This window comes from Daphnia carinata, chromosome 3 (genome assembly GCF_022539665.2).
Source record: "Daphnia carinata strain CSIRO-1 chromosome 3, CSIRO_AGI_Dcar_HiC_V3, whole genome shotgun sequence".
NCBI lineage: Eukaryota > Metazoa > Arthropoda > Branchiopoda > Diplostraca > Daphniidae > Daphnia > Daphnia carinata.
The window spans coordinates 10603975-10630045 of NC_081333.1; the positions used below are offsets into that span (position 1 = coordinate 10603975).

The 26071-nt window shown below is 40.3% G+C and overlaps 1 protein-coding gene across 1 annotated transcript; it reads left to right on the forward strand.

Annotated features, from left to right (window-relative positions):
• The first annotated feature begins 14498 nt into the window (after positions 1 to 14498).
• On the forward strand, positions 14499 to 25455 carry LOC130697504 (alpha-1A adrenergic receptor-like). Its single transcript, XM_057520408.2, has 3 exons — positions 14499 to 15222; positions 16400 to 17483; positions 23320 to 25455. Exons 1-3 carry the CDS (start codon positions 14755 to 14757, stop codon positions 23670 to 23672), a joined length of 1905 nt encoding a protein of 634 aa, XP_057376391.1. The 5' UTR covers positions 14499 to 14754; the 3' UTR covers positions 23673 to 25455.
• The last annotated feature ends 616 nt before the right edge of the window (positions 25456 to 26071 follow it).

A 26071-nucleotide genomic window follows, 5' to 3' on the forward strand; every position in this document is an offset into this window, starting at 1 on the left:
TGCCGCCTGACACACAGTTGGGTAGTGCTCTGAGACTACAAAGCTAAATTTTCCACCTCCATTCTGGCATATGTTTGTGTTGGTCATCGATCTACGCCGTCTACCATTCTTTGCTTCCTTCTATCGATTTAAGGGTTTAATTTATGTTTTCATTCATCTGTAGATGTACTGGAAGGAATCGGAGGGAAACGTCATCATTTTGGCGGTATCGGAAATTCGAATCACATCCGTTATTGTCTAGAGGCTTCCTCGCTTCCATTAGTTACCCAAAAGCCTATCATCCGGCCTTAAAAATCTGAGGTCGACGTTCCCGCTTCCGTAGCGCTGTCATCAGCACTGGCAAGTCATTTCTACTAACGCTGATGGAGCTAGATGACAAGATCGTGTTCTACACTTATCGGTGGGCAGATCGGGCAAGACGAGCAGCAAGAATAGCGGATGTTTTAGGCAATACGCCAGTACCCCTACGTAGTGAACGGAGGATGCTTTTCCTATCGCTTCGGCGCATTGTATTTCGTTTCAACATAAAAGCACCTTGCAACAGAAGGGCAACCAAAACAGCAGCGTTTGTCAAGGCTTTGCGCATAGTTCTTCCCAATTTTTCGGTAGCTCAACGTTTCTCGGATTTCACGTTTGAAACAAAGCTGATGCAAAAGCTCGCATAGGATTACATAGCAAATAGATGCGTGGAAATGGCAATTAATTTTTTCTTATAGATTGCCTATTCGTTGCTTCTTCGATAATGACTAAGAAACAATTCCGCGTTCCGCGCACCTGAGAGTTCTTTGCGTGATTAGTTTAGTTTCGCCCTGGACCAGGTTCCATAGCAATGAGTCATAGCAGCTATTGTGTTCCGCGAGCTTTCTGCTCTATTCCGTAACTGTAGAATGTTAACAAGACGATCGAGAAGAGTCAACGGGATTGAGTACTAATAACGTGCACGATATGTGAAATTTCTCGTCCCTTGAAAAGTAAGTAGCACGATGGGGGATGAAGAAGCTTCCATTCTCTCGAGCCTTCAAGTGTCTCGAGTGTTTGAAACACTCATAAGATAAGGAATCGGCTCGTCGTGCGCTCGCGTTCAATGATAGTGAAGCATTTGCTGCTATAATAGAAGCACATGTATAGGCTGCTTCAAGAGCCTCTAGACGATGCCACGAAATCTTGAAGGACAGGCCAAGAAATCTTGAACGATGAGACGTTAGAAGCTTCGCCTGTCTCCTTGATGAAAAAAGGTATAGGTAACAAAAGCTACTTTTCTGAGAATCTTGTTACACTGTAATAATGATCACTGAACACCAACTTTGGACTTTGTTGCCGAATTCGTGTATTTCCTTTTTTATCTCACCATTATAGATTTGCCTGCGCTTCTTTTGTATTGTGCATTTCATGTGTGTATTTAAAAAGAACATGGTATTATTCGGTCATACTTACATTTTGAAATCATCCGTACACCGTCGTTCGTTCACCATGTGAAAGCAGGTAAATTCAGCAGAAAAAAACTGTAATTTTCGATCAGTACTTATTTTCAGTCTGCCACTGCCAATTCCAACCGATCGACAAGGCTTACACAGCAGCCTTGAGAGAAAAAAAAATACGACTTGGTTGAAACTGAAGGATTATTGGCCTACGCATTCACTGCGTCCTTACCTTTTCCGTTACACGCAGGATCTGAAGTCACGTTTCTTGTTAGTAGCTGGTCTCTAGATACTATGTCTACATATCTAGTCACCACATGCCAAGGGTCGTCTTTTTCCTCTTCGATTTCCTCTTTTTTCATTCTGTTCCTTTTAAGAACTAAGCTTCGTGAACAGTAGGGACACATTTGTGAGCAGTTCTCTCAAGTTGATGAAAAAAATATTGGAAGAAAATAAATCTAGCGGCCGCTATTATTCTACCTTGAATACAATTGGATGTACGTTTTTTCTCTTTTCTTCCTAAGCTTTATTCTCATTTCGTTTCCTTACACCACAATCATTTTGATTTTATATTTTTTTAAAATTTGAAACGAATGTCCGTTTTTTCGACTCGCACGCATGCAACGTGACGATGATAAACTACGAACAATACAATTTTGCAATCGATATGTGGGTGCACAGAAGGATTGAGAAGGCAAGGAAATGAGGGGACATGAGAAATCGAACTTGAAGCGTCGAATTAATAATAGTTGGACACTGTGCAAGGACTACATCTTACAAAGCAAGGTTATAAGGTAGAGTATGCTGCGTTCAATGCATCGGGATTGTGACGACGAGTCCGCATCGGGAGCTAGGTCAATGTAGGCCTCTATAGATCTTCCGAAGTAACAAGGAATTGATGTTTGTTTGCTAGGGCTACTGGAATCCGGGCAACGGCTACCGATCCATCGTTGAACGTCTAAAGGTGTTTCCATAAACTTTACGCTGAAAACTTTGCATGCCAAAGTGAGGACATATAACTGAATTAGCATTAAATTAAATAATTCCTTGATGCTACATTTTAAAAAATAGTTAAATATTATTGTTTCCCATCCGGTAGAATTTGTCTTTCCATCCATCGGGTTAAAACGTATCTTCAAAGGGAACGAATCCCTCCCAGATTACGCCTCCAGTTGATGGAGTGGTATCTTCCAGTACGTTAGACTGGCCATAATAATAAAACGTAGGGAAAATCAATGAAATTCACTTAACTATTGAATATTGATCCCTTTGACGTCATTCTACGGTGTGATTCCAAGTACATCAGAAGTGTACTGGACATAACAATATTCCTACCTCGAGTGGAATAGCCAACTGGTTTACAGACTCCAAAATTGGGGTGATCCTACGTATCATGCAGTCGTCATTATTGGAACGCCAAAATCATATTGTTCGCTTCGAGAAGACGCAGGATTTCCATTATGACATCAGCCACTCCAATTGGATCGTGGAAGACATGTAGCGATGGGTCTCTGGTGCAGAAACTATTCGCACAATCACAGATTGCACGCCAACGCGACGCCGATCCCTCTGATCCCTCTTATTTCCCGACACATTGATTCCAGAACAAATCACACACGAAAAGGGCACGCTATTCACAGCAGTCGAACGTGATAGTAGCGGAGTCGGAACATCTGCACTTTCGATTAAGCAACAAGTCACTCTTTATTCAATCCCAAATGCAGCGGCCTTTGAAGTGTCTAGTAAGTCGGTAAATTATTTGTTTTTAGCCTGACAATGTGTCCATGTAAATTGTAGGAAAGCCGAACTGTACACAGGAAGGCAGCTTAAACTTTTCGTTGTCATTATTTACCCTGTATAAAGTAAGCAACAAGAAAAAGTGCGATGCTGGGAGATAGTAAAGGCCAACAAAAGAAAGAACCATCAGCAAACCTACGCATTCGAGAGGGATTGATATACAATGAAGCTAAATACAAAACCTTTTCAGGACTTGCCAAACAAAAAAAAAACATAAAAAAAAGATAGCCTTGTACAAGAAAGTGGATTTAAAAGATTGAAAGAGAAAGTAAGTCGCCAGGCATTTGTCGTCTTAAAAGCTTGCATTCTATAGGTTAAGAGATGTTGCCATTTGGCAATTCTCCGTCTTCCCTACAATTCAAGTTACTATGCCTGCTCTTCAATCAACCTATTTTCTAAGAAAGCCCTTCGTTCTGTTACCCTTCGCCTTTGTACAGCCTTTCCGTTTATATCGGTCTCTATATTTTACTTTGTCTAGACTGGATAAAGCCTCCCTATGTCGCAGCCATTGTTGTGGAATTGTTCTCACCTATAGCTACTTGTCAAAGACCTTGGCTATTCCTCTTGTGTTGAACCCAATAATAGGGAAGTTCCTGAGGAAGTTGATAGTTGAACTAGGGGAAACAATCGTATTTGCGTTGCTACAAACCCAGCATTATGTAATATAGTTGATAACATCTAATTACAAAGCTAGAAAAGTTTCTACTATGTAAGCTGACGTACCAAAGGGTGGACGAGTATGTCCTAAAAGGAAAATCGATCGACCCCATTTCAGATCTACAGTGTCTTCGTTGTCGCTTGGCCGAGGTGTGCCAAGTATTCATTCGATTATCTACGTCCTCATCTTGCCGACTATAACATGTCAGGGAAGAAGGTTGGCAGCATTTTTCGTAACTATTCTCTATAAGTTGCCTGTATTTCTGGCGACGTTACATTTCATGACGATAAGGAGAGTCCAGAGACGTGCAATTGCGACAAGTTACGTGCGATGGAATGATTATGCGTCTTTCATGGTTGAAGACTATTTTCATTGGCGTGACAAAGTAACTGAACTTAAGAGACTATTTGCAGAACTAAAACAATTTTCCAGATGAACCAAGGACACACTTTCAGCATTACTCGAGATGGCCCCTAACCCAAATTCCTTCAAAAATTTACGTGGTGTGAAGAAATCTCCTGCTTTATGTGGTTTGGGTCGTTGTAGAAACAAAAAAAGGATAAAAACTTTATTCTTATCGTCCGTCAAGACATCGGTTGCCATTTAAATTACCCTCAATTTAGCAGTACTTCCGTGCTTTTTTGTTACTCGTTTTTCATTGGCTTGTCGGTGTTTTACGTTTCATTGATCGATTTGACACTGTGTTTTAGGTCTGCTATCCGCCAACGGACACGCGGAAATAGCTGGCATCGTTCGGCTTCACGATCGTTAATGAACTCAAATAATGTAGACGGAACGATGGCAACGTAACAGCTGACAAGTATATATCGGGTAGCCAAGTTTCTCGTGGAACGTGAAAGCAGTAGATTTAAAGAGCGCAGCTGGCAATAACAAACGCAACGAACAAACAATTCACCCGTTTGTATATAAACCATACGTCTGATGTACAGTAAGTTGGTGAGTGTTACGTAACACTGAGCGAAAGAGAACGAATTTTTGTCTTGATATGTGATTATGAATCTTGGATCTACTCCAAATTCAGATAAAAAATTTCCTTATCGCACATATAACTTTGTCTGGCTTGTTTATGTCCGGAAATGCTATAAAGTAAAAAGAAAAATGGTTGTTGGTTATCCCTTTTTTGCTATCTTGCAGCATCATTCTTCGCGTTCCACTCTTACATCACACTAAGGATTACAAAGAAATGAAATTGCTTTGGACCCTATAAACTTCATTTTTTATTCAGAGGCATACTGCCGAATTGTATATAGTCGAGATTCCAGAGCAACCATATCTTTTCATGTATCTACACTCATACTGTACTCCGTCGATTTTCCGGCTTTAGGAGCAAGGATGTTAAAAGCTTTGACTGGTTCAAGGCAGAAGAGAAAAAGAGCTAGGCGCCTATACAGTGTAGATGAACGTGAAATGTAGTCCAGCACGCGGAAATGATGCAAAGGCGCAATAACCACGAACGCATCTTTTGTTGGGAAAATACGTAAGAGATACAAGAGAGAAACAGAATATCTGGTGGACGACTGAAAAAGGATGTGAAAACTTTTCGGAGCGGCCTAACTGTTCTCGTTTTTATTGGGTCGCTGCCTCTCAATAATAGAAAGTGTCTATATCTGTCGGTAGTGAATATGTCAGCTCAACCACCACGCCCTTTCTTTATTTCCTTCTTAGAATCGTTTTCCTTTTCTCGAATATTTCTTTCTTTTTAGCGGACTAGATACTACATTTATCTATTGTTGAAAAAGCTGCCGCAAAAACAGACCATAGCACGCCCATATAGCTAAACAAATGGTGAATAAGTACATCTCCAAACTCTGTCCAACTTGATTCCACACATCAAGGAAATAATGACTGTATATTTGTGGCAACGTAAATGGAAAACAAGTAGTACATCGAGCAAAAGACTCTGTTTATATATGCAAATTGACGTAATATAGGATGTCGAAAATTATGTAGCCAGGGTGCAATGGGCACATGGTACTGGACTAAAGCCTTTGGTTCTTTTTCTTCATCAACACGACGTCACTGTACACAGATAAATTTCAATTCTTCTAAAACTAATAGAATTTGACTTGCACGAACATAATTCACTCAAACAAATGTTTTGTTTAGACACAGCTTGTTAGTTTTCGCAAATTAGTTTTCATTTCCAAGCGTACATCGCTTGTTTAATTTCAAACAACAGTTCCGAAAGAGCGAACACTATGGAATTCAATCCAATTTAACTCGTTCTTTAGGAGATCAAAGGCTATAGAGATACCAAAGCAGCGATTTGACTGCATACTGCGCATCAAGTGCAGTATACGTGAAAAAAGTGTATTGAAATCCAGCAATGTAGAAAAGCAGCACTGTAGATGCAAAATGCCCGATAAAACTGACATAATGCTGCTCTTCTTTTTTCAATAAAGAATATGCACGTAGCCTTTGATCTCATTAAAGTAGACGTCGTTTTTTTTAGCAAAGTACCGACGTCCACCGTATATGACTTGGATATGGTCGATAAATTTCAGAGAACCAAGTGGAAACTGAATTTCAATGGCGGGGGAAAAGAAAATCTAGCATAAATCTAGAATCCCAAATGGGGGTGATGCAGTCCATGGCAATTAAATGGGAATCTGATTTCAATGACTCATTAACTGTGAAAAAAAACGGGTTACGTAATTCTATTTAATTACACGAGCATATTTTCATGATGTACACTAGAAATTAGAATTAAACAGTGGTCGCATTTCCCCACTTCATTCATCGCTGCTCACCAAACGAAGAAGACCGAAAAATGTATCCGCAAGCGGCAGGATCAGTGGCGAAACGGAGAAAAGCACATTAGTCTGTCTTTCATGTCATTCCATTTTTTCATCTCGTTCTATTTATTGCAGCCTCGCGATAGTAATAGAGAACAGCAAGATAGTGGAACGGTACATCACGCTCCAATCCATTTGGTCCCCGGTGTATTCGACAGTTTGCGCTCTCGAGCCACACATCCGAGCAATATAGCTAGTATTGATACAGTCGAAGAGAGAGGCGTCATAACCATGGCACCGTACACTGACTGCATATTGGTGATTTTCATGCTGCCGTTGTCATTTGCTGTTATACCGCCGACATAAAACAATTAGTATAACAATGTTAAGAAGAGTTTTTTGCACGGCCATCTCTCTTGATTGGGGAAGGTTAACCTGGTATGGAGATTGAAGTGTGAAATATTTCTATAGCAAAATATTTTAAGGAAAAGCTAAGCAAATAAAGGAGGTAACACTAGACGAATTAATCGATGAATGAAATAAACGTTACATGGCGTGAGCATTGATATTTTATTGAGCTAAATGATCTTGCCCCTCTTTTCTCGTGTTGTCGGCCATTCTGTGTTTTGGTACTTGAAGCCAAAACGTGTAGTACGAAAGCTCCTAATGATGTTGAATTAGTTGAATTACGATATACTTGGGAGGATAGACACAACCACTTAGGTCGGCAACACGAACACTGCCGTGGGGTTTGGAGAAAGAAAGCAACATGAATCGTACAGACTATTTTCAAATTAAAGAATGAGCACTGGAGTGTTACGAACATTACGATCTTCAATCTAATATACGCAGGTGGAGTACTATAAAACTACTTATAGAGGGATATGTAGCTTCGGATCATACCCTTCTGAAAACCTGATTGCCACGTTCCATAAATTGCATTTGACGTAACATGCCAAAAAAAAATGTGATACAACGCGATACGAAGGTATTGGAATGAAATCCGAACCGACTGAACCAGTAGAACAAAAACAAAAGGAGGAAAAGATAATTTCATTTGATCTGAAAGCTGGGGGATCCACAAATTTGCATTTTTGAATAAGGAAGTAACTTTCTACCATGGAGCCAAAACACTGCCGATATAAGGTGGATATTATTTTTTTTTTCCAGTCATAATAATACTGCATTTACTTGTATTATACACCGACGAACCATTTATAGCCATTACCCTACACGCATCGCTAACTTGAGAACGAAGCTGAAACTCTTCCGGTTGTTCTTTTTGTTTCCGCATTTGCTGTCCTTTTCCAAATTTTTTTTGGTACGTTCGTTCTGGTCGTCTGGAATCGTTTTTTTTTATTATGATATAAGATAACTTTTGCACGATGAGAAGAATTCTCTTGAGCCATCCGTTGGCATGGAAAACAGCAACCTTCATCATAGAATATTTTTGTGGAAAGAATCCAAAATAAACAACGAAACAAACAATACCAATTGCTTCTCTTATTTTGCACATCGTCATTCTTTTCCTGTCGGGGATTTTCATATTCTATCAGCCTCGTAAAACAGAGTTGCGTAATTTAGTATACAAGTTGTTTTCTGACGAGTCTGCAAACACGGTAGATAAACTTTCCGTTCAAAGGCCTTTCTTCTTCCATTTTCATTTTGCGCCCATCAACGCGATGCAGCTACAATGCAAGAACGAACTAAGTACATGGTTTTATGCATACGTTAAATGTGGACATAGTGAAATGACAATTTATTTTAATATTGCCTGGAGAAATTTCTATTCATCTGTATAGGCTATATAGAAGAAATACTAAAGCTGCATATGGCAGCTCGTAAAATACTGAGGCCGTTATACAGCGTATACGGAACACGTATCACAACTATGGGCTTCAGTAATAAAGTTGAGCACCAACGGAGAGTCGGATAGTAGTTGGTTTTTTAAGAGGATCCACTAGACTGTGTACTGTGGTTCTTTACTCCAACCCCTATGTAGAGACCATAAAACACGGACAGTGTGTGTGTGTCTTGGTGACGAAAAAGCTTGAGTGGAGTGCGATGTGTCCGCCACTATAAATACTGACTCGCTGATCTTGTTTTAAGACGCTAGACCCAACCAAGAGCAGCTCTCCTTTTTCTTTTGTTCTCATTTTGCTTGTAGAGCTCTCAGCTGATAGACTGTAGAGCATGTGTGAAGTTCCCATCAGACGTTTTGATTTTTCATTCGCCTTTGCTGGTGTCGATCAATAATGTATATGGATGCCTTTCGATTGACAATGAACGTTTCAAGCCCAAAGTACAATGCGCTCATTGTCAAATATCTAAATGAAAAAATTTAATTAAAATTTCAAGTGATTGTTTCATGGAAACGCTATAGGAACTATGCAAAGAGCTCGAATCAAATACGTGCTATTGTTTGACACGTGATTTTATATGCATGAGCTGCTTACGTAATAAAAAGCCCTGTTTCCCTTTACTCGTCGTTTAGCGTTTCTTGGATTTTCAATTGTTTTTTTTTCCTCACAATTTTTATTCGTGAATTTTGCGAGAAGGCCAGTTAAATCCTGTGCGGTTGCTTTATTTCCCGTGGCCGCCCTCGTCCGGACGAAAAAGCCAAATAAGTGTATTGCGTAACACGCAATCTTGTTCCATTGAGGATGGCTGATAGTTTTTCGTTTCCTTTGGACCCTTTGTTTTTATTGCTTTTTCAATGGATGCTTTTGAAGATTTTATGTTATTTACCGTTATGTTATAGTGCACGACTAAAACTCAGAGCTACAAAGTGAATTTGACGTTAAAGAATAGTTAACGATGGCCAAGGGAAGGATTACAAAGTCGGAGAAATCAAATGTTACAACTGGCCTTTGTATACATCCTGAATTGCTGCTAAAGTTTCTATTATTGTAAACGGACCCCACTGTATTTTCCCCTTTCTACAATTGTTTTATGTACAACCGTTCTTTTGTATTAATCTCGACAAGGCAACATGGCACATTGAGGAAACGCTATTAAATTCTTCCCTGCTTGATAGATTCGATTCCTATACTTTGCTTTTCTCGTTTGAAGGACCAATGACTGCGATAGAGGGTCTAAACTACTGTTGCTTTAAAACGTGTATAGTTTTAGCATCAGCAAATGTTTACAGCATAATTCGTGTCACGCTCAACGTGAATATAAATGCTGATGGCGTATAGCAAGGAAAGAAGCAAGAATTGCCCCAACCCAATGCCAGACAAACCGAAGAAATTTTCCTTGGCAATCTAGACGTGCTTGTATTAAGCTTCATGAAAGATAAGCAAACGACTAATGAATGTTTCTGATAATTGAAGCGTATCCTGTCTGTTGGGTCGTTGACATGGCATTACTGATTAGCTGACTGCATACTCGGTTGTTGGGACAATTTCATTTGGTCCTGAAATTGCGGTAGCATTCCATTATACGTTTTCTTGCCATTCGCAGGTAACAACTGGACACTATTTGTAGGGGTTTACTTCTATTCATGAAGTCAGTTGTTTGTTCCGTTGCGTATAAGGCTGCTGGAAAAGGCTTTTTAGTATTTCTTTTTTGCTCATGACACTTTAATAACCCATTTTATCCGTGCCTAAAATGGAAGGGCTACAGACGTTTAGATAAAGAAACAAATTAACTTTTACATATCATTATCTCTGTGAATCGTGTCGTTGGTTACCTTCCTGAAGGGAAAATAATTGAACTCAACGACGGATCCTCTTTTTGCGGTGCGCAGCGGTCAAGATAGATACGAGGAAGCCTCTCGTAACTTTTACGCAATTTTATTTACTTTTTAAAACAATTTCTTTTTAGCTCGTCTTTCAATGGGCTCTTGATTTCCGTATCCGCTCAATAATTCTGTGTATTTTTCTGTGCTCTTCTCTCCTTCCGCTGCTTCCAGCTGTTCTGCGTTGCAATTTCGAACTTTGTCTATGTACAGTCAAACGTTCTTATATAGCAACGGGATTGGCGGTCTTACTTGATGGTCCCATAACTTATTCCTTATTCTATAACGTCTAGCAACTGTGCCCTAAGCAATTTTATACAGCAAATGGCAGTATTTCGTTATTTACACTATTCGTTTATTCCGCGAGCTGGCGCATATACCCAACAGCATTTTTCCACGGATTTTTTAAAACTAGTCCTTGAACACCTGAGAGTGAGCTAAATTATATCATTACACCCGAGATAAGCTCCTGTTTTGCAAATAGATTTTTCATTTATTCTGTGAATTTTAGATCGCAACAGAGAAGTCACTCCAAAACTGCACATTGTAGTCTAATTATTAAACCGGGCCAGTCGCTGAAAGGGCAACAGGCAATAATGGTACAAATTGAATGGCCAAATAACGTTGCGATGTACCGGAGCTTAACTATAATACATTCGAATCAAATCGTTTGACTAATTGAAAACATTTTGTGGGTAACTTCTGTATCTGCCTTTTATCACCACTGTAGATTTGGTTTTCAGCGCACGTCGCACGATCATGGACCCAAGCTTTGTCATGAGATCGATTGCTTCTAAGAATTCATTCATTATAGTAACTCAGGACTCCATGCAAGAAGTGATACTGAAATTCATTCGATAATTCAATGACTTTTTTTTTTTAACTTGCTATCTTTGTCGGGTATTTCTTGCCTTAATATATCGGGTTTTGGACGATTATCCAGAGTCATTTTGTTCGTACCCTACCATCTCTCGCAAAACGACAAAAAGTAGTGAGCAAAAGGTTTTTTTTAAAGGCAAATTAAAAGTTAAAATCCATCGTAAAAGCAAAATTAAAATAAAAATAGAACAAAGAAAACGGGAAAATCACTCTGATAAACGTCCTCGAGATTGCATAATCAAAACGAGTTTCATGAAACCCAGTAACCCCACCTTTTTTAATCAAGGTAATTCTCCATTGACTGAATCTGGTAGATATTTTAATAAATCAAGAAGAAAAAAAAACATATTTTCATCTCATTTTCCCGTTTAATATTTATGTAATTACACGCGTCATATACCTAATAGAGGTTACATTATTTTTTAAAGCACGAAGCTGCTATGCTTTAATATACACGAATAAAAACATCAGAAATTTCCATGTTATAGACTAAAATAGATGCCCTGCCAGTGGCAGGGTTCGGGTGATCGAGTCTTATTTTTAAGCCGATAAAGCCAATATATCATTGCCAGAAGACTTCAAACTGACGATGGCATAATTTAGTAAAACTACTACATAACACACCTTAACAAAGAGGGAAAAAAGATAGAATCTGCATGTAATTATGTCAGCCAAATTGGGGAAAAATATTGATCCTGTATGTATATGGCATACATCTAGTGGTTTATAGCGATATACTGTAACGTTTTATCGTTAAAGTCTTATATGCAGGTGTCACTTCGTTCTTCAAGTGAAAGGTATAAAGACCGTTAAGTATAGACCCAAAAGCAACTTGGTTTGGTCCGCTGTAAAGGTCGAATTACTACGAGGAAGAGAATTCGATTTTCCATCAACAAAGGAGCAAAGGCATTGCAAAAGTACTTTCCAACCGCATTTGCTGATATCATACGTAAATTTTTTTTTTCATTTTAACCTTAGCTACAGGCACTGACGATGCTCGTGTGTTGAGTGCAGTAGGAGTACAGGCAGGATCCACTTTAATCATTTCCTGACTGGTTGCCAAGCGCTCGCGTTTTATGGCTTGCAGTATAGAGTAGCACTGGCTACTCTACCAGAGATGGCGATATTATAACAAAAAGTTCATGATCATCATCAGGCGTAATAATAACAAACCGTTGCTGGGTTTTCAGTTATAAAATAGTCGCCGTAGTGTGCCATACAGCATGAGTATGGACAGGCTTCATGTCAAACACTGACGCGTCTATACGATATAGTCCCTGAAAGAATGCCTCTTTGTTGACTGTTTTTCACTATTCTCTCTTTGCCGTTTGTTTCCGGGAATTCCTACACGGTCCTAATACGTAATCTTCTCGCTAGTATGGAAGAAGGGCCAGCCTCTCCCTTGTAATTGGGTTACTTCATTTCCTTGTCCATAAAATGAGATGAACCCAACAGCGAAATCATTGAATTCATGTTCTGACCCTCTCTTTCACATACCGTACCAGTTTTAGGGTGTCATTTACGCCCACAAGAAAAGAAATTCTCGTAAAGAAAACAATAAAAAGTGGTGGCGTAAGAGCGCAAGCGGGTCGATTGTATAGACACAATCGGCGAGCAAACCAAATAAAGAAAATCAGTGCTGCGAAAAAAAATCTGACCTATTCTATAAAGAACATGTAATTTTGTCTACACAAACTGTTGCGCTAAAAGTTAGAGATAGTAATCGGATTAGAATTTAAAAGCGACGGTGTGAGCGAACTGAGCCAAGCAGTCACGCTGTCATTTACATGACAAACTGCGTTCGCAGACGAAAATACATCTAGCCCTGGATGCCACACACAGCAGTATCAAAACGGAAAGACATAAAAAGAAAAAGAAAAATTGGATGGCCTTGCAATAGTGTTGTGAGAGCGAAAAGCAACTGGAAATATATCGTTCAGGGAGTTTTGTGAATTTTGAAATATTGCCCAGCTGCTCGCTATTGTTGTGACATTTAACTAACTTGGTGGTGGAATGAAGAGTATAGAAAATGGCAGACACATCTATTTCTTATTGTGAATCAACCAAAAACGTAAATGTAGAATCAAATAAACATTGTTTGTTCCGATGTGAACCAATATCCCGTTTCTGTCCCGATTGTATGGGATTCGAACCTTCTGGTGCATCACGGCAGCTATCCATAATGCAATCAAACTTTGAAAAGGACAATTGGTGCATGTCGGGATTGTATTCTTTGACGCAATTTGAGAAGCCCCATCGATTGGTATAGATAACCATGGTAACGTCGAATAAGTCATGTTACGGCTCTATAATCTATAAAGTGGTACGATCCTAATAGCCCTACGTGACCCACAACGACTAGGAGAGGAGGACAGCCATGCAAAACATGTAAGAATAAGTCAGTGAAACGATGGATGATTTATTTATTTCATCTAATGTGCGCTGTCGTTCATCCACGTTATGTATCTATTACAACGCACGACAGGCTTTTGGCAAATTCGCACTTTTAAACGGTGGCAGAAATTTTTTTTTCTTTTCTTTTGGTTGCGATGATGTCCAGAACGCGAAAACTCCACAATGTTTTTAAGCTCGGTTAAACGTGTTTCCTGCGATGAGAAAGCGCTGGATTCGCTGGGAGCGAGCAATTACAAGCGAACCAGTGTGGTATGCAGGACAGAGTTGCTGTTAGTTCTAGGCGATAATGGAAAAGTGACAGCCAGCTGGGAGAAGTTCTGTTACGGTGAGGTGGTTTTGCTTTTGGTTAGTTGCAAATGGGCCGTTTACCACGGCTGCCAGTCCATCCACATTTGCACGAAGCTTTATGGGCTAAATATGCGTTGTATCAGTACCGGTCTAAGACTGAATACAAGAGCATAGTGTGCGTTCTAGTGTTGGAAGGAGCTCTGCGTATGTATGGAATTGAGCAAAAAAGCCGCCGCCCACTCTTCAATGACGGCGCATCCCGCTGCTCGTTTTCGTCCCTCGTCTCGTGCAACCCTTCAGTCCGTTGAGCCACGTCGTCCTCTGCGGTCTCGCACAACTGCGCAAGTGTTATCCTTTCTTGTTATTTCATTTTTCTTTATTGCTAGATTGCATTTGCTTGTATAGGCATAGTGGTGCTGACGCAGTTGATAAATAACGACGGCGACGATGTGAAGGAAGTTTCGTGCATATTGCCAAATAACCACCCGTCAATTAACGGCAACACTTGCGGTGCGTGTTTAAACTAGAGAAACATACAGCTTAGTTTCTCTTTCTTAATGTATATTTGATTGATTGGGTGTATTTGTTCACTGAAGGTTGGAGAATACTGCTTGGCTATACTGCTGCTGTAGTTTATTGCACTTTTCTTTGGCATACATTGATGTGGTGTGCGTGTGCTCGTGTCGTTCTCGCGAATTTCCTCCTAACTTAATGGGTTCACGAGAGATAACACAATCACCAGTGCAAATGACAGTGATTCGTCAATCTGCAGAAGACCGTCGGAACGCACAGAAATAAAAAATGCAGCCGCTCACCAAGTTCGTGACAGATGTGTTGGCCAAAAATGTGAGCAACGCTGGAACCGATTTAAATTCCATTGCCAAGTATTTTGATTTGCTCAACGCCGTGGATGGTGTTGACGTAATTACGGCAGTAAGCGGTGGCGTTATTGATACCACTACTGAAGACGTATCGGTACAGTCATCTGGACTTGCCGTCTTCGTTATTAATGGACAATCTTCTTCTAACGACATCATGCCCACAGACGCTTCGACGTTACAGGCCGCCAGCGTGAACTGGCTGTCTCTAGGGGTGGTCGTAGTTCTGTCCATCATTGTCCTGTTAACCATATGTGGCAATTTGCTCATCTTGGCAGCTGTCCTCTTCAATTCCAACCTGCGTGGCCCTACCCACATCCTAATAGCCAATTTGGCAGTTGCTGATCTTCTTTTAGGATTCCTAGTTCTACCCTTCTCCGCAACACTAGAGGTAAAAGCCCAGCTTTAACGGGCGCAGTAAAATATTCATACTTCAATGAAATTCCCTTTCAATATTCCCATTTCAACAAAAAAAAAAAAAAAAAAAAAAATAGAAAAAGAATACATACAGTGGCAAAGAAGAGGTGTGAAACTGATCGCTTTTTGGAATTTTAAAAAACGGCAGTGCATTATTCTAAGGCAGGAGAAAGAGAGACTTACATTAGCCTTTAGGCATCATAGTGCATTTTGATAGCACTCAGGAAAAAGAAAAAGCTAGGGTGATTTATAGGTACGAATACCTCTATATTGTCGCATCCCCCGCAGTCCTTTTCAGAAATGGTAATATCATATATCTCGTCTTCCCATTCGCCCCAATGACGGTATCAACAAACGAGCAACTGTGTTGTTCGCTTTCCTCCACTTTTCTAACTCTACTCTCGTCGCCCATGTCTACAATATCTATGCCAGTTGTCGATGTTTCTTTTTTTTTCAAAAATAGTTCTCGTCGTATTTCGAAGAAATGCGCTGAAAGAAAATCCGCTATTCAGCAAGGGATAGCGGGACGATGAGCCGGGAAGGATCACCAGCGCAAAAGGTGAACTACATTCTGCTTTGATGCCGAATGTATATCAGGATAAGATGCGTCACTTTAAAAAGTTTGCGTCTGTACAGAAGGTGACGCTAAAATAGAACTGGGAAAAAAAATAGCTCGAAAAAAAAGAAGTTGAGACAAAGAGCTGCTATTTGGTGCCGACGGGTTATAATAGAGTGGGAAAATCTACTTTCATGATGCTAGTTGACTTTTGGCCACCCAACCGTAAAAAAAAATAAAATGAGAAAATTGAAGATAAAAAAGAATAGAAAACTTTTTGTGGCACCGAAAACTCTGAACTTTAGTCCCTTCCTTCGTTTCGTTCGTCTACGATTGACGTCACACACGATAGTAGTATTTGACCTTCCACTACTCTTCTGAGATTGTGTCACTTGCTTCCTTTCTTCCGCTAAACCCAAACTTGTAATTATATAAATCATAATAAAATTTGAATCGACTTTCCCTGGACGAATTACTAAGTCAACTTCTTCAATTGATGCCGGTTTTTAAGTATACCAGACAAAGACGGTGTTCGTTTATCATTTTAGCATGGAATGTCATTCATCTTTTTCAATGTTGGCTTCATGAATTTTAGGTGACGGGCAACTGGTATTTCGGGGCCGTCTTTTGCGACGTGTGGGCGGCCGTCGACGTGCTCTGCTGCACGGCATCCATCATGTCGCTCTGCGTCATCTCCGTCGACCGCTACATCGGCGTGACCAGGCCGCTGAATTACTATTCGATCGTCACAGCAAAACGTTCTACTGTACTCTGTCTGATTGTCTGGATCTCTTCGTTATCGATCAGCATCGGTCCGCTCTTGGGCTGGAAAGAGCGAAATGATTTCTCTTTAGGATCTGTTAATGATTCGTCGCCGGCGGTTTCGACGACAATATTGGACTCGTCCGAGCTACAAGCCTGCAATGTCAACAAGGAAAAAGCGTATGTCCTCTTCTCAGCCATAGGCTCTTTCTATTTGCCGACTTTGATCATCTTGGCTATCTACTGGCGCATTTATCGGACGGCCGTCAAACAGACCAAGTTTTTAGAGAGTGGAACCAAGACGGACAAGTCAACTTCGTCGCTCAGTGGCAGTGAAGTTTTGACGCTGCGGGTTCACGTTGGACGCGCCATTCCGTTGAAACCCGTGTCGACGACAGCGGTCAGCCATCACCGTACCTCGAATCACCTCCATGCCGCAAAAGGCCGTCCGGTAGCCCGTCCGTCTGCGTTTGACTCGTCGACAAACATCAGTGATCGATCTCCTATCACTCCGTCTTCACGTGGAAAGAACAACAAAAGTTGTCGGTCATCTCAAGCGTCCCAGCTTCCTTTAGACTCCTCGCCCCCTCCGCTGAACAGTGAGCTAGCCAAGGATCTGAACGAATTGACCACTGGCGCTGTAATGAAAAAGAAAGGCCTAGCGAATCACTTTCAAAGAAAAAACTCATCAAGGCGGCCTTCTAACGCAACGAACAACTCGCTCACGCCAACGACTGGTACGACGTTGACAGTGAATGCAAGCGGTGCAGCAGTATCGAGCAACAGTGGCGGATCCACGGGATTGTCAGCCAAAATGTTTAAATTTCGACGTCAAAAGAAAGCAGCCAAAACCTTAGGAATTGTCGTTGGAGCCTTTCTGCTCTGCTGGTTCCCGTTCTTCGTTATCTTGCCAGTTGGTGAGTGACTGCTTTGTTTTCCTTGTTCACGCTTTTGATGCGCTAAATTAGGACTTTTTCCCAATTATATTACTAACCGATGGGGTTGACATCCTTGACGATTCGAGTGGAACTTCTCGGCAAGATGTATTTTTTGCACGAAGCTTAGATCTAAAAAAGAAAAACATTAACGAGAGCTTTGATTTCCTTTTTGATGTCTTGCTTATCAGTCCACACAGCTGCAAAATTGCCGTTGAAAATGATAGAATGAGAGAATAACTTCGCCACTGTTCCATTTTTAGCTCGTTTTCTTTTCCCTGCTGTTTGATTTCTTTTTTGAGGGGAGCGTTCGCCTAGACCGAATAACAGTTATGGTTATGAGATTGAGTGGAAGAGCGTTCCATCCCCATTCTTGTGCAGAGTAAAATCCCGAATTATGATGTGATTAAAGATAAGCACGCTCATCCTGTTTACCGGCAGGGATGAGCAAATGGTTTTTTCATCAGATTTTGATGCGATATGTAAAAAGCAGAGCTTCTCAAGCAAATAGCTCAATAGGGGCCCTATGGTTCGGAAAGACAACAGCTGGGCCATATCTGTCAGGAACATTTAAAGTGAAAACAATGAAAATAAGAGCCCACTATTGCATTCCAACGACTACTATTTTTTTTTAAACTTTTACCACAATAGGCGCGCAGCGTGAGGTATGATATGTTTATCCAGCCGGGTGTTAAATACCTATGACAAGTCGCAATTGCAGCTTCGCATGTTTAGAATATAAAAATATGCCTGGATTTGATAGCTAATTTGTAGGCGGCGTAAGCTTGGTAGAGGCCTATCATTCTATAACGCGTGCGCACATTATGTTTTTCACTGAGAAACCTGTCCGGGATTGCCGAAATAATGGGAACAAACGAACTAGAACAGGTTGGTAGGACGAGTGATAGTTCTCCTAAGGAGAACTATCACTTTAACTTTACAGAGTTTTTTTTTGTTATTGCGTTGCAGGTGGAAATTATTCTATGCGATGCTATGAATAGCTATTAATATTTCTATATAATCGTCATATTTCCAAAAAATTACACTGAATCACGCTGTATTACATTCCCACATGTCAATCTCGTCTATTTTCAGGCTTCCTTTAATCGGTACCTTAAGATATTTCTAAAAATAAACGGTCGCTTCATAGAGCGAAACAATGTTTGGCGACTTCTATTTTTCGTTGCCGTTTTCCGGTTTGACACCATTAACGCGCAAATGACGGTTGGTCTCACTGGCCAAAAGCCAAGTCTGCACGATGCTGCTATGTTACTGAGACGTAACTCGAAACCTTCTTGGCTTCTCTGACTTTACGATAGGCCCTCCCTTCGCCAATGTTACTCGTGTGGACGTGGACAATGGTGGGACATATAAAAATGGCTAAATAGAAGCTGTCTTGTATCATCCATATTTCTATTCGAAGCAGTTTTTAATAGCGTTCATTTCCGGTTGATTTTGACGGACGAGAAACAATCCGTTCAACTTTCCCGTGCCACATAGCATATACATGAGGGTTGGTTTTCATGTTCTTATTGTTTGTTATCATGGGTAGCTGAATCACTAATTACCGGTACTTTGGAAAGTTGATGAATCAATGATGCTTATAACACAGCAGTTGTTTGTTTGTTCCAGCGTTATAAATTCGAACCAGCAAACGGTTAAAAACATAATGATGATCACGATACTCGTACGAATCACTTGGCTTCACGGTGATTTCATTGGATCTTCGTTTCATCTTCCTAACGTAACTACATGTATACGTACGAAAGACATGCGGGTCTTTGATATGCAAATAATTTTCCACTAACTATAGTAACAAGTTCGCTGTCTTTCTTCAATTGAGCCAACTGCGCTCCGAGACGTGTGTCACACGTGCGATAAGACTTGGTTTCACTACTTCGCTGTAACACTAAGTTTAAGCAACCTTATATAAGATGTTGAAGTTTCCTCGCATACATCTTTGTATAGTTTCGTGCCAAAATGAAACTAGCAACATGCTATTGTATTGCATTTAATCCCGACAACGCGTATTGTATGGGGATGCCGTATGTAATGAGAGCATCATCATTATGAAAATCCTTTTTGTTCGTCAACTTGAAACCTTGACTTAAATTTCCATCCTTGAAACTGGTATTAATGTTCTTGGATAGCTTTTTCTTTTGCATGTTTAAGGATTTTCTCTTTCCAGCTTTAGTAACATATAAAAAAATAACAGTCATGACAGCAGGCGTTGACTTCATCGATCTAATACTTACCCAGACATGAATTTTTAAATTAAAAGTAACAAGGAAGCCGTTACATGAAATATTACTATAACCAACGCCCCGCGCACGGCTCCCATTTACGCCTTCATAAATGGGGTTAAGCGTTGGTGAAATTGATGTGATTATTTTTCAAATTGCTCAGCGGGAAAATGAAAAATCGTTACAACGTGTAAAAAACGAAAGCGAGTGGTAAGGAGAGAAGGTCCTTTCAAGATAAATTTTTTTCTTTCGCTCCCCATTGTCGGCCGTATATATAGCCTTCTTTAAAAATAAGCTGTCTAAGTCCCAGAGATCAGCCACGCATCCTTCCCTTTTCTTTTTCGAAAACATTAATAAGCCGACTATCCCAAGTTGTTTAGTCATAAGGAATTAAGCGAGCCCAACTTCGGGAAGGGTTTTCTCTACCCAAGGAGCAGTAATTATACGCTAAAAGTCTGCAGTACCGTAAATCCATCTTATTCTCGTCCAGCTAAAAACTAGCGTAGGCATGTTAACAGCTCTTGAACAGTGTCCGTTTTTTGCTCAAACATCTGCGATATAAGCCTCATATTAAGAAGTTACGTAGAATGTTGTAAATGATCACTATGTAATTTACAAAGGTAGACCGAGCTTTTTTCAAGACCCGTGGTTGTTGCTCTTCTGTATGACACTGAACGCCCCCAATTAAAACCCAAATTCAATTCCGGATTTTAAGCCGGAATTTTTAAGCCCGACTTTTTGGGCAAAATCTCAGGACGAAATCCACGAAATTATAAAATATGAAAAGGAGTTGTCTGCAAAACAGCAATCGAACAAATGGCGTTCCGCAGTATTCAGCAACGTAAATTAATTAAAAATGCGATTAAATCGAGCGTCGTGACATTTGCTCACGGAATTTTAGTTTAACAATAGCATCGCCATCATGAGATTTAACTTTGAAGCTACAAACCACTGGTGGTATAGTATACATGCTTCTCATTCAAATGAGTGAGCACAACAAACGTAGAGAAACAATAACAGCATACAAAGCACTCCAGCAAATGCGTGTTCTTGGCGCTGAATTATTGAGCATGTACTGTAGGTAACACTGAATACATTTAAACCAACATGGTCGTTTGATGGAATAGGCATAACAGCATGTCTATGTGCGTTCTCCGTTCCAGAATATTAGAACAGTAAGAGTACATTTGGGTGTCCGCCTTCAAATGGATAGCAACCTGACTCTGATATAGAAGAATCAATAGGTGAGCGACTCTACGGTATCAGTCATGTAATGGAGCTCCCAAGCAGATACATCGGGTGTGTGTAAAAAAAAAAAAAAGAACCAACTGATTGATTTCCAACATTCGTAAAGGCAACACGGTGATCCCCGATAGTGGTCGTTTCCTTTTTTGCTTAAGAAAACCGTCTGAGTTATTGGTAGACAAAACAAAAATGTAAAGAGGTGTTTTTTTTTTCGTTTGACACAGATTTATTCATAGAAGTCAACAGAAATATAGTATGAATGACCTGCATGTTTCGTTTTGATTGCGATCCTTATAGCTGATGGAGTTGGCATGATGGAACAAAAAAAAAAGGATTTTTAATATAGAAACCTCGTCATCGACGAAAGCCTGTGGTTGTACTGTCTATTGATGGCTCTATAGTGTAATCTCCGGTTGATGGGTTTGGTGGTGCGTTTTTATACGATTCTCGACTTTTCATCAGTTATGGGATTACATATCCAACGGAAGTCGGGACATTTTCTTACTTGATATAATAAAATAGTTCCATAGGCACGTATACATAATTTCAAAAAGGAATATTCTGTAGGAATGCGAAAAATTAAAATTCTTATATTTTCTCATTTACATTAACTTATATATAGTTTACCCTGCAATTAACCCTATCCGTTGTGTCATGCCAAGTTGAATACATGAAACCCATATAAGACTATCGATTTTCCCCATAACCAACATAATTTATATGTTTCATGTTTGTTCTTTTTTGCCATTGCTCTCGTACATCCCCGCATTCATTTTTGGAAATGAATGAGGGGACTGTACAGTATATGTAAGTTACGTACTATAAGTAAAACGTTGACAATAGAAAACAAGGGATCACAATTGCTGCTGCCATTTTCAATGTTCACGTGCACCCATCTTTATTTCTAATACCATCCAGCGGGAAGTGAGCATTTCTGATTGCTCACGCTCTACTTGAGGTCACTGCACGGAGGGTTTAACAGAGTGTTTTTATCTAAATAGACCTAGAGGATCTGTACGTATAAAAGAAAAAGTATATCGTGACCCGAATTCCATTAAACGCTTGACGGACACGAAAAGAAAAGGGCGGAAATTGTAGGGGAAGAATGATGAGATTTTCTATCATGTGACCTTTTCTTTTTTGATGCCGGGGATTCAACAGGATCAATCCACGCTTAACTGATTAATGAAATTCGCGTCCGTGACTCGTGCGGAAGGCAAAAGAAAGAGACATGTATAATGTACTGTAATTTCTTCAGAAAATAGATATAAGCTGCGCGTCTCAATCGTCTTCGTTTGATGCGAGGACTGATTAATTGGACGTCCTTTAATTAAAGCCGTTCAGACTCCTACCGAATTCGGACGTAAAACAGCTGAATGAAAGGAAAAAAGAAGTCCCTTTCATTTTGTAGTTTTGCAACCGGATGATTTAGTCAAGCCTACATTGATTGATCACCTTACAGACACAAAAAGATAGGAGGTAAATAGGAAAGACCAAAAAGGACAGTTTCTTCGTCTAGACAGGCCTTCAAGTCAAAATGAAATTAACGATCATTTTAATTGATTCCAACTTCCATCTATCTCTCAATGGCTTTTTAGAATTTTGCTGGTGCAAAAGTCTGCGCAATTCGCCTATTCTTTTTCCTGTACATTTGCTCGAAGCAAATTGAATTACGGAACAAGAATGGATGATGCTAATACAGGAAAATTACTGGGTGCACTGAATAATCAATATAATATCAAGTGGAGAGCCTGAGCCAAAATGAGAAATTCCTATCCTCATTACAAAACCCGTCAAGAACGAACAAAAGACTTTCTTACGAACTTTCTTGCAAACAGAAAAGGACGTGCCTTTATGAAATAGGAAATCAGGTGTTGTTGTGTTTTTTTTCAAGAATCTTCGCTTGGGTACCGTGCACACATTTGAATATTAGTTTTGGGTTCTTCCCTATCAACGGAAATAATGATGTTCTCTTCATTTCCTTTTGTGATAGGCAAACACAAAAGGAAGCAATGAATATTAATGACGGAGTGCGTCAGCCTGTATTTTTATGCGGTTCTAACAAGCCATCGTTGTGAGATATCCTTTAAGACACCATCATTTTAAAGGGGTGCCATTAAGGGTGAAGCGTCAACCGTTCATCTTTTATGGGCCAATTGCACGTCATCATTACCATTGGTTTTGCATTACGTTGAGAAATTCTGGGAAAGAAAAATTAACCGCTTAATAAAGCATTCAGCGACAGGGTTTCTGAGGACTTAATCATATTAACTTACGACGTAGAATGTGCCATTATTAATGTCTTTCTTTCTGTTTGTTTTTTCGCACAGAGGCCCTTTGTTCAACGTGCAACATCCCATCACCGCTCTTCTCCTGCTGCTTCTGGCTCGGCTACTGCAACAGCTGCCTCAATCCGTTCATCTACGCCAGTACCAGTCGCGAGTTCAAACGCGCCTTCTCCAAGATCCTGTGCGGCCGACGGGCAAGATGGCCCAGTGGCGCTGGTGGACGCAGTTTCAACCGAAAACCGCCGCAGATTATGGCTCCGTTGCATTCACGTCACACCAGTGGAAACCCCTCGGTTGACAACGTTTCACCACCGTCCACTCTGGGCAAAACTAATGTCCAGGTGTCAGCGACACCTTGCTTTGGCAGCGACCCTTGCGCTTTGAATAGTACCTGATCATTAGCAGTGACTAGTACCTGATGACTAATGGCCCTTCATCATCGTTCGCATAACGAGGGACGTTTTCACATCTGGAACAACAAACATTGCGAAGGGGCTTCAAACAAGAGAAAATTTGCAAACGCGTGTTCGTTGCGACAGAAGGAGTTTCAATCACGAACTGCCCGAGTGCAATATACTGCGATGAATCCTTATTCAAATTCATTAACTCGTTGGTCATCAGACTTTGATGAAAGGACACCTCTTCATTTACTTTGAACGTTGGCCGCTGTTATTGTTGATATCTCAAGGTTTTCTTGGATGAAACAAAACCTATGCATCAACCATTTGCGTTAGAACTCTTTGAAGATGCAAAACAAGAGATGTGTGCTTTGTAACACTGCAAGATATGAATCTCATTACAATATCATCTGCACTGTTTTCATTTTTATAGCCAAAACATTTTCGAGACCAACAGTGTCGTTGAGACGGAGAGGAGAAGATTGTCAAGTCAACGCGTTTTTTCGCGTTGATGAACGACCCGGAGAACATTTGCATGAGATTGCCATTGGACGCAGCTGTTGTCCGCTTGATCATTGGAAGCCAACCTGCGATGAAAACGATAAATAATACCGACGGCTACACAATACATCAGAGAGATTGTGCGCTGGCCTATGCTCCCACGCATAATTTATAGGCTATAATAATGCCATTGAGTTGCTAGCTCATAGCTAAATCACCTAGACTCACATCTAGCCCGCAGATGCATGCCGTATTTACAGAGAAGCTTAACGCTTAGCTCATTTCAGATTTTGATTACAGGCGCATTCCTGAAGGACGGACAGACGTCAAATCCCTATTACCTTTCTGTAGATATTATGATGCGTTGACTGGAGAAAGGCTAAGGGAGGAGCACAATAATCGGTATTAGAAACGTCTATGTTAAAAGACTTTAAAAAACTATTCAATTATAAATACGCTGGAAATCTCATACACGAATAGAGGAAACGTCATCGATGGGAAAAATTTTTTTATCTTTATTGTAGTATTGGAATGCTCTAGCAGAAGTCCACCTATGCTGGGGAATTGATGCATACGTTCAGGTCTGCAATGCTATGTGAAGCCCAAATCGATTTCACGTTTTTTTTTTGTTTTTTTTTTTGTGTTCGTTTATATCTTTGTTTCTATCCATGTTTTTTAAAAGGAGAGTTGGCTTCGTTTAGTTTACATGTTGTCCGTTGGTTCTGACGTTGGCAGTTGCCTGATCCCGCGGGCATATAGCGACTGCTCACCATTATTTGTGAATTTATCGTGATTCTTGTTTCTTCACTGGTCGTTGGACATCTTGCGTCTACACGGAGGACTTATTCCCAGCGTAACAGTTTCCCCGCCGTCGCTCGGCTGATTTTTTCCGAGCCTTGCATCTCCGGACATTATCCAGCCGATTCTAATCGGAATAAACGAAAGTGGAAAAAAAGATGTCATCTGGAACGAACACCATCTTCTTCTATTCTCGTTGGCCTTGGCGTCCATTGTATAACATCAACTTGTTTTTTTTGTTTGGTTTTTCTTTTTCTTCGATCCCACCATTGAATGGATGGATATGTGTCTAACAAGTCACGTGCGCCTGCTTTGTGTCCTTACCACCCCCCATTTGCGTTTGAACGAAACCTTAACCAAATAAAGGCGCTTTCGACGTTTGACTTTTTTAAAAGTAAGAAACACAATTATTCATGGCTCAATGCATCTTTGAATTTATGCGCATCTTGCTCACGTCTCCTATTTTGAATCTTCTACTTTCACCGAGATTTGTGCTCTTCTTTATTCAGTCCTTCTGATGGCAATAGCTGACGCACGAGCATCGAATGCAAACAAATTAATTATTGAATCAAGCCAGTGTCAAACTTTTCTTCGGCTATGGAATGCGATGACATTCATAGTTCAAATGGAAACGTATGCCTACGTTACAGGACTAATTAACAATTCAGAAAGGGACCATCATCGTACCGCGATTTATTTTTGATTCGTTGATTGTTTTCTTTAAATCTGCCTTAAGTTATTGTCATGACGATACATCAACCCAGCATACCCAAGACGTCTCCCTTAGGTTAACTCAAGTGGCTGTAGAACTTTTGCCACTTCACCGGCAGCCGAAAATTCTTAATTAATCATTACGTTGTTTCCTCTTACATCCAAACTTTTTCAATGGCGTCGTGCGATTGCGTGAACGAAAGATGATCAACGTGTTCTTCGGCGCTAGTCTGCCATGACGACAGCTGCAGAAACATCAGCGTCTGTTTACAATAGCTCACCCATATCGACGTAGACTGTATAGTATGGGGACTCTGTACATATATAGAGGCAGGACGGAAGGACAATCTATTTGCTTTGCTAAAGTAGCGATCGATTTTCATCAT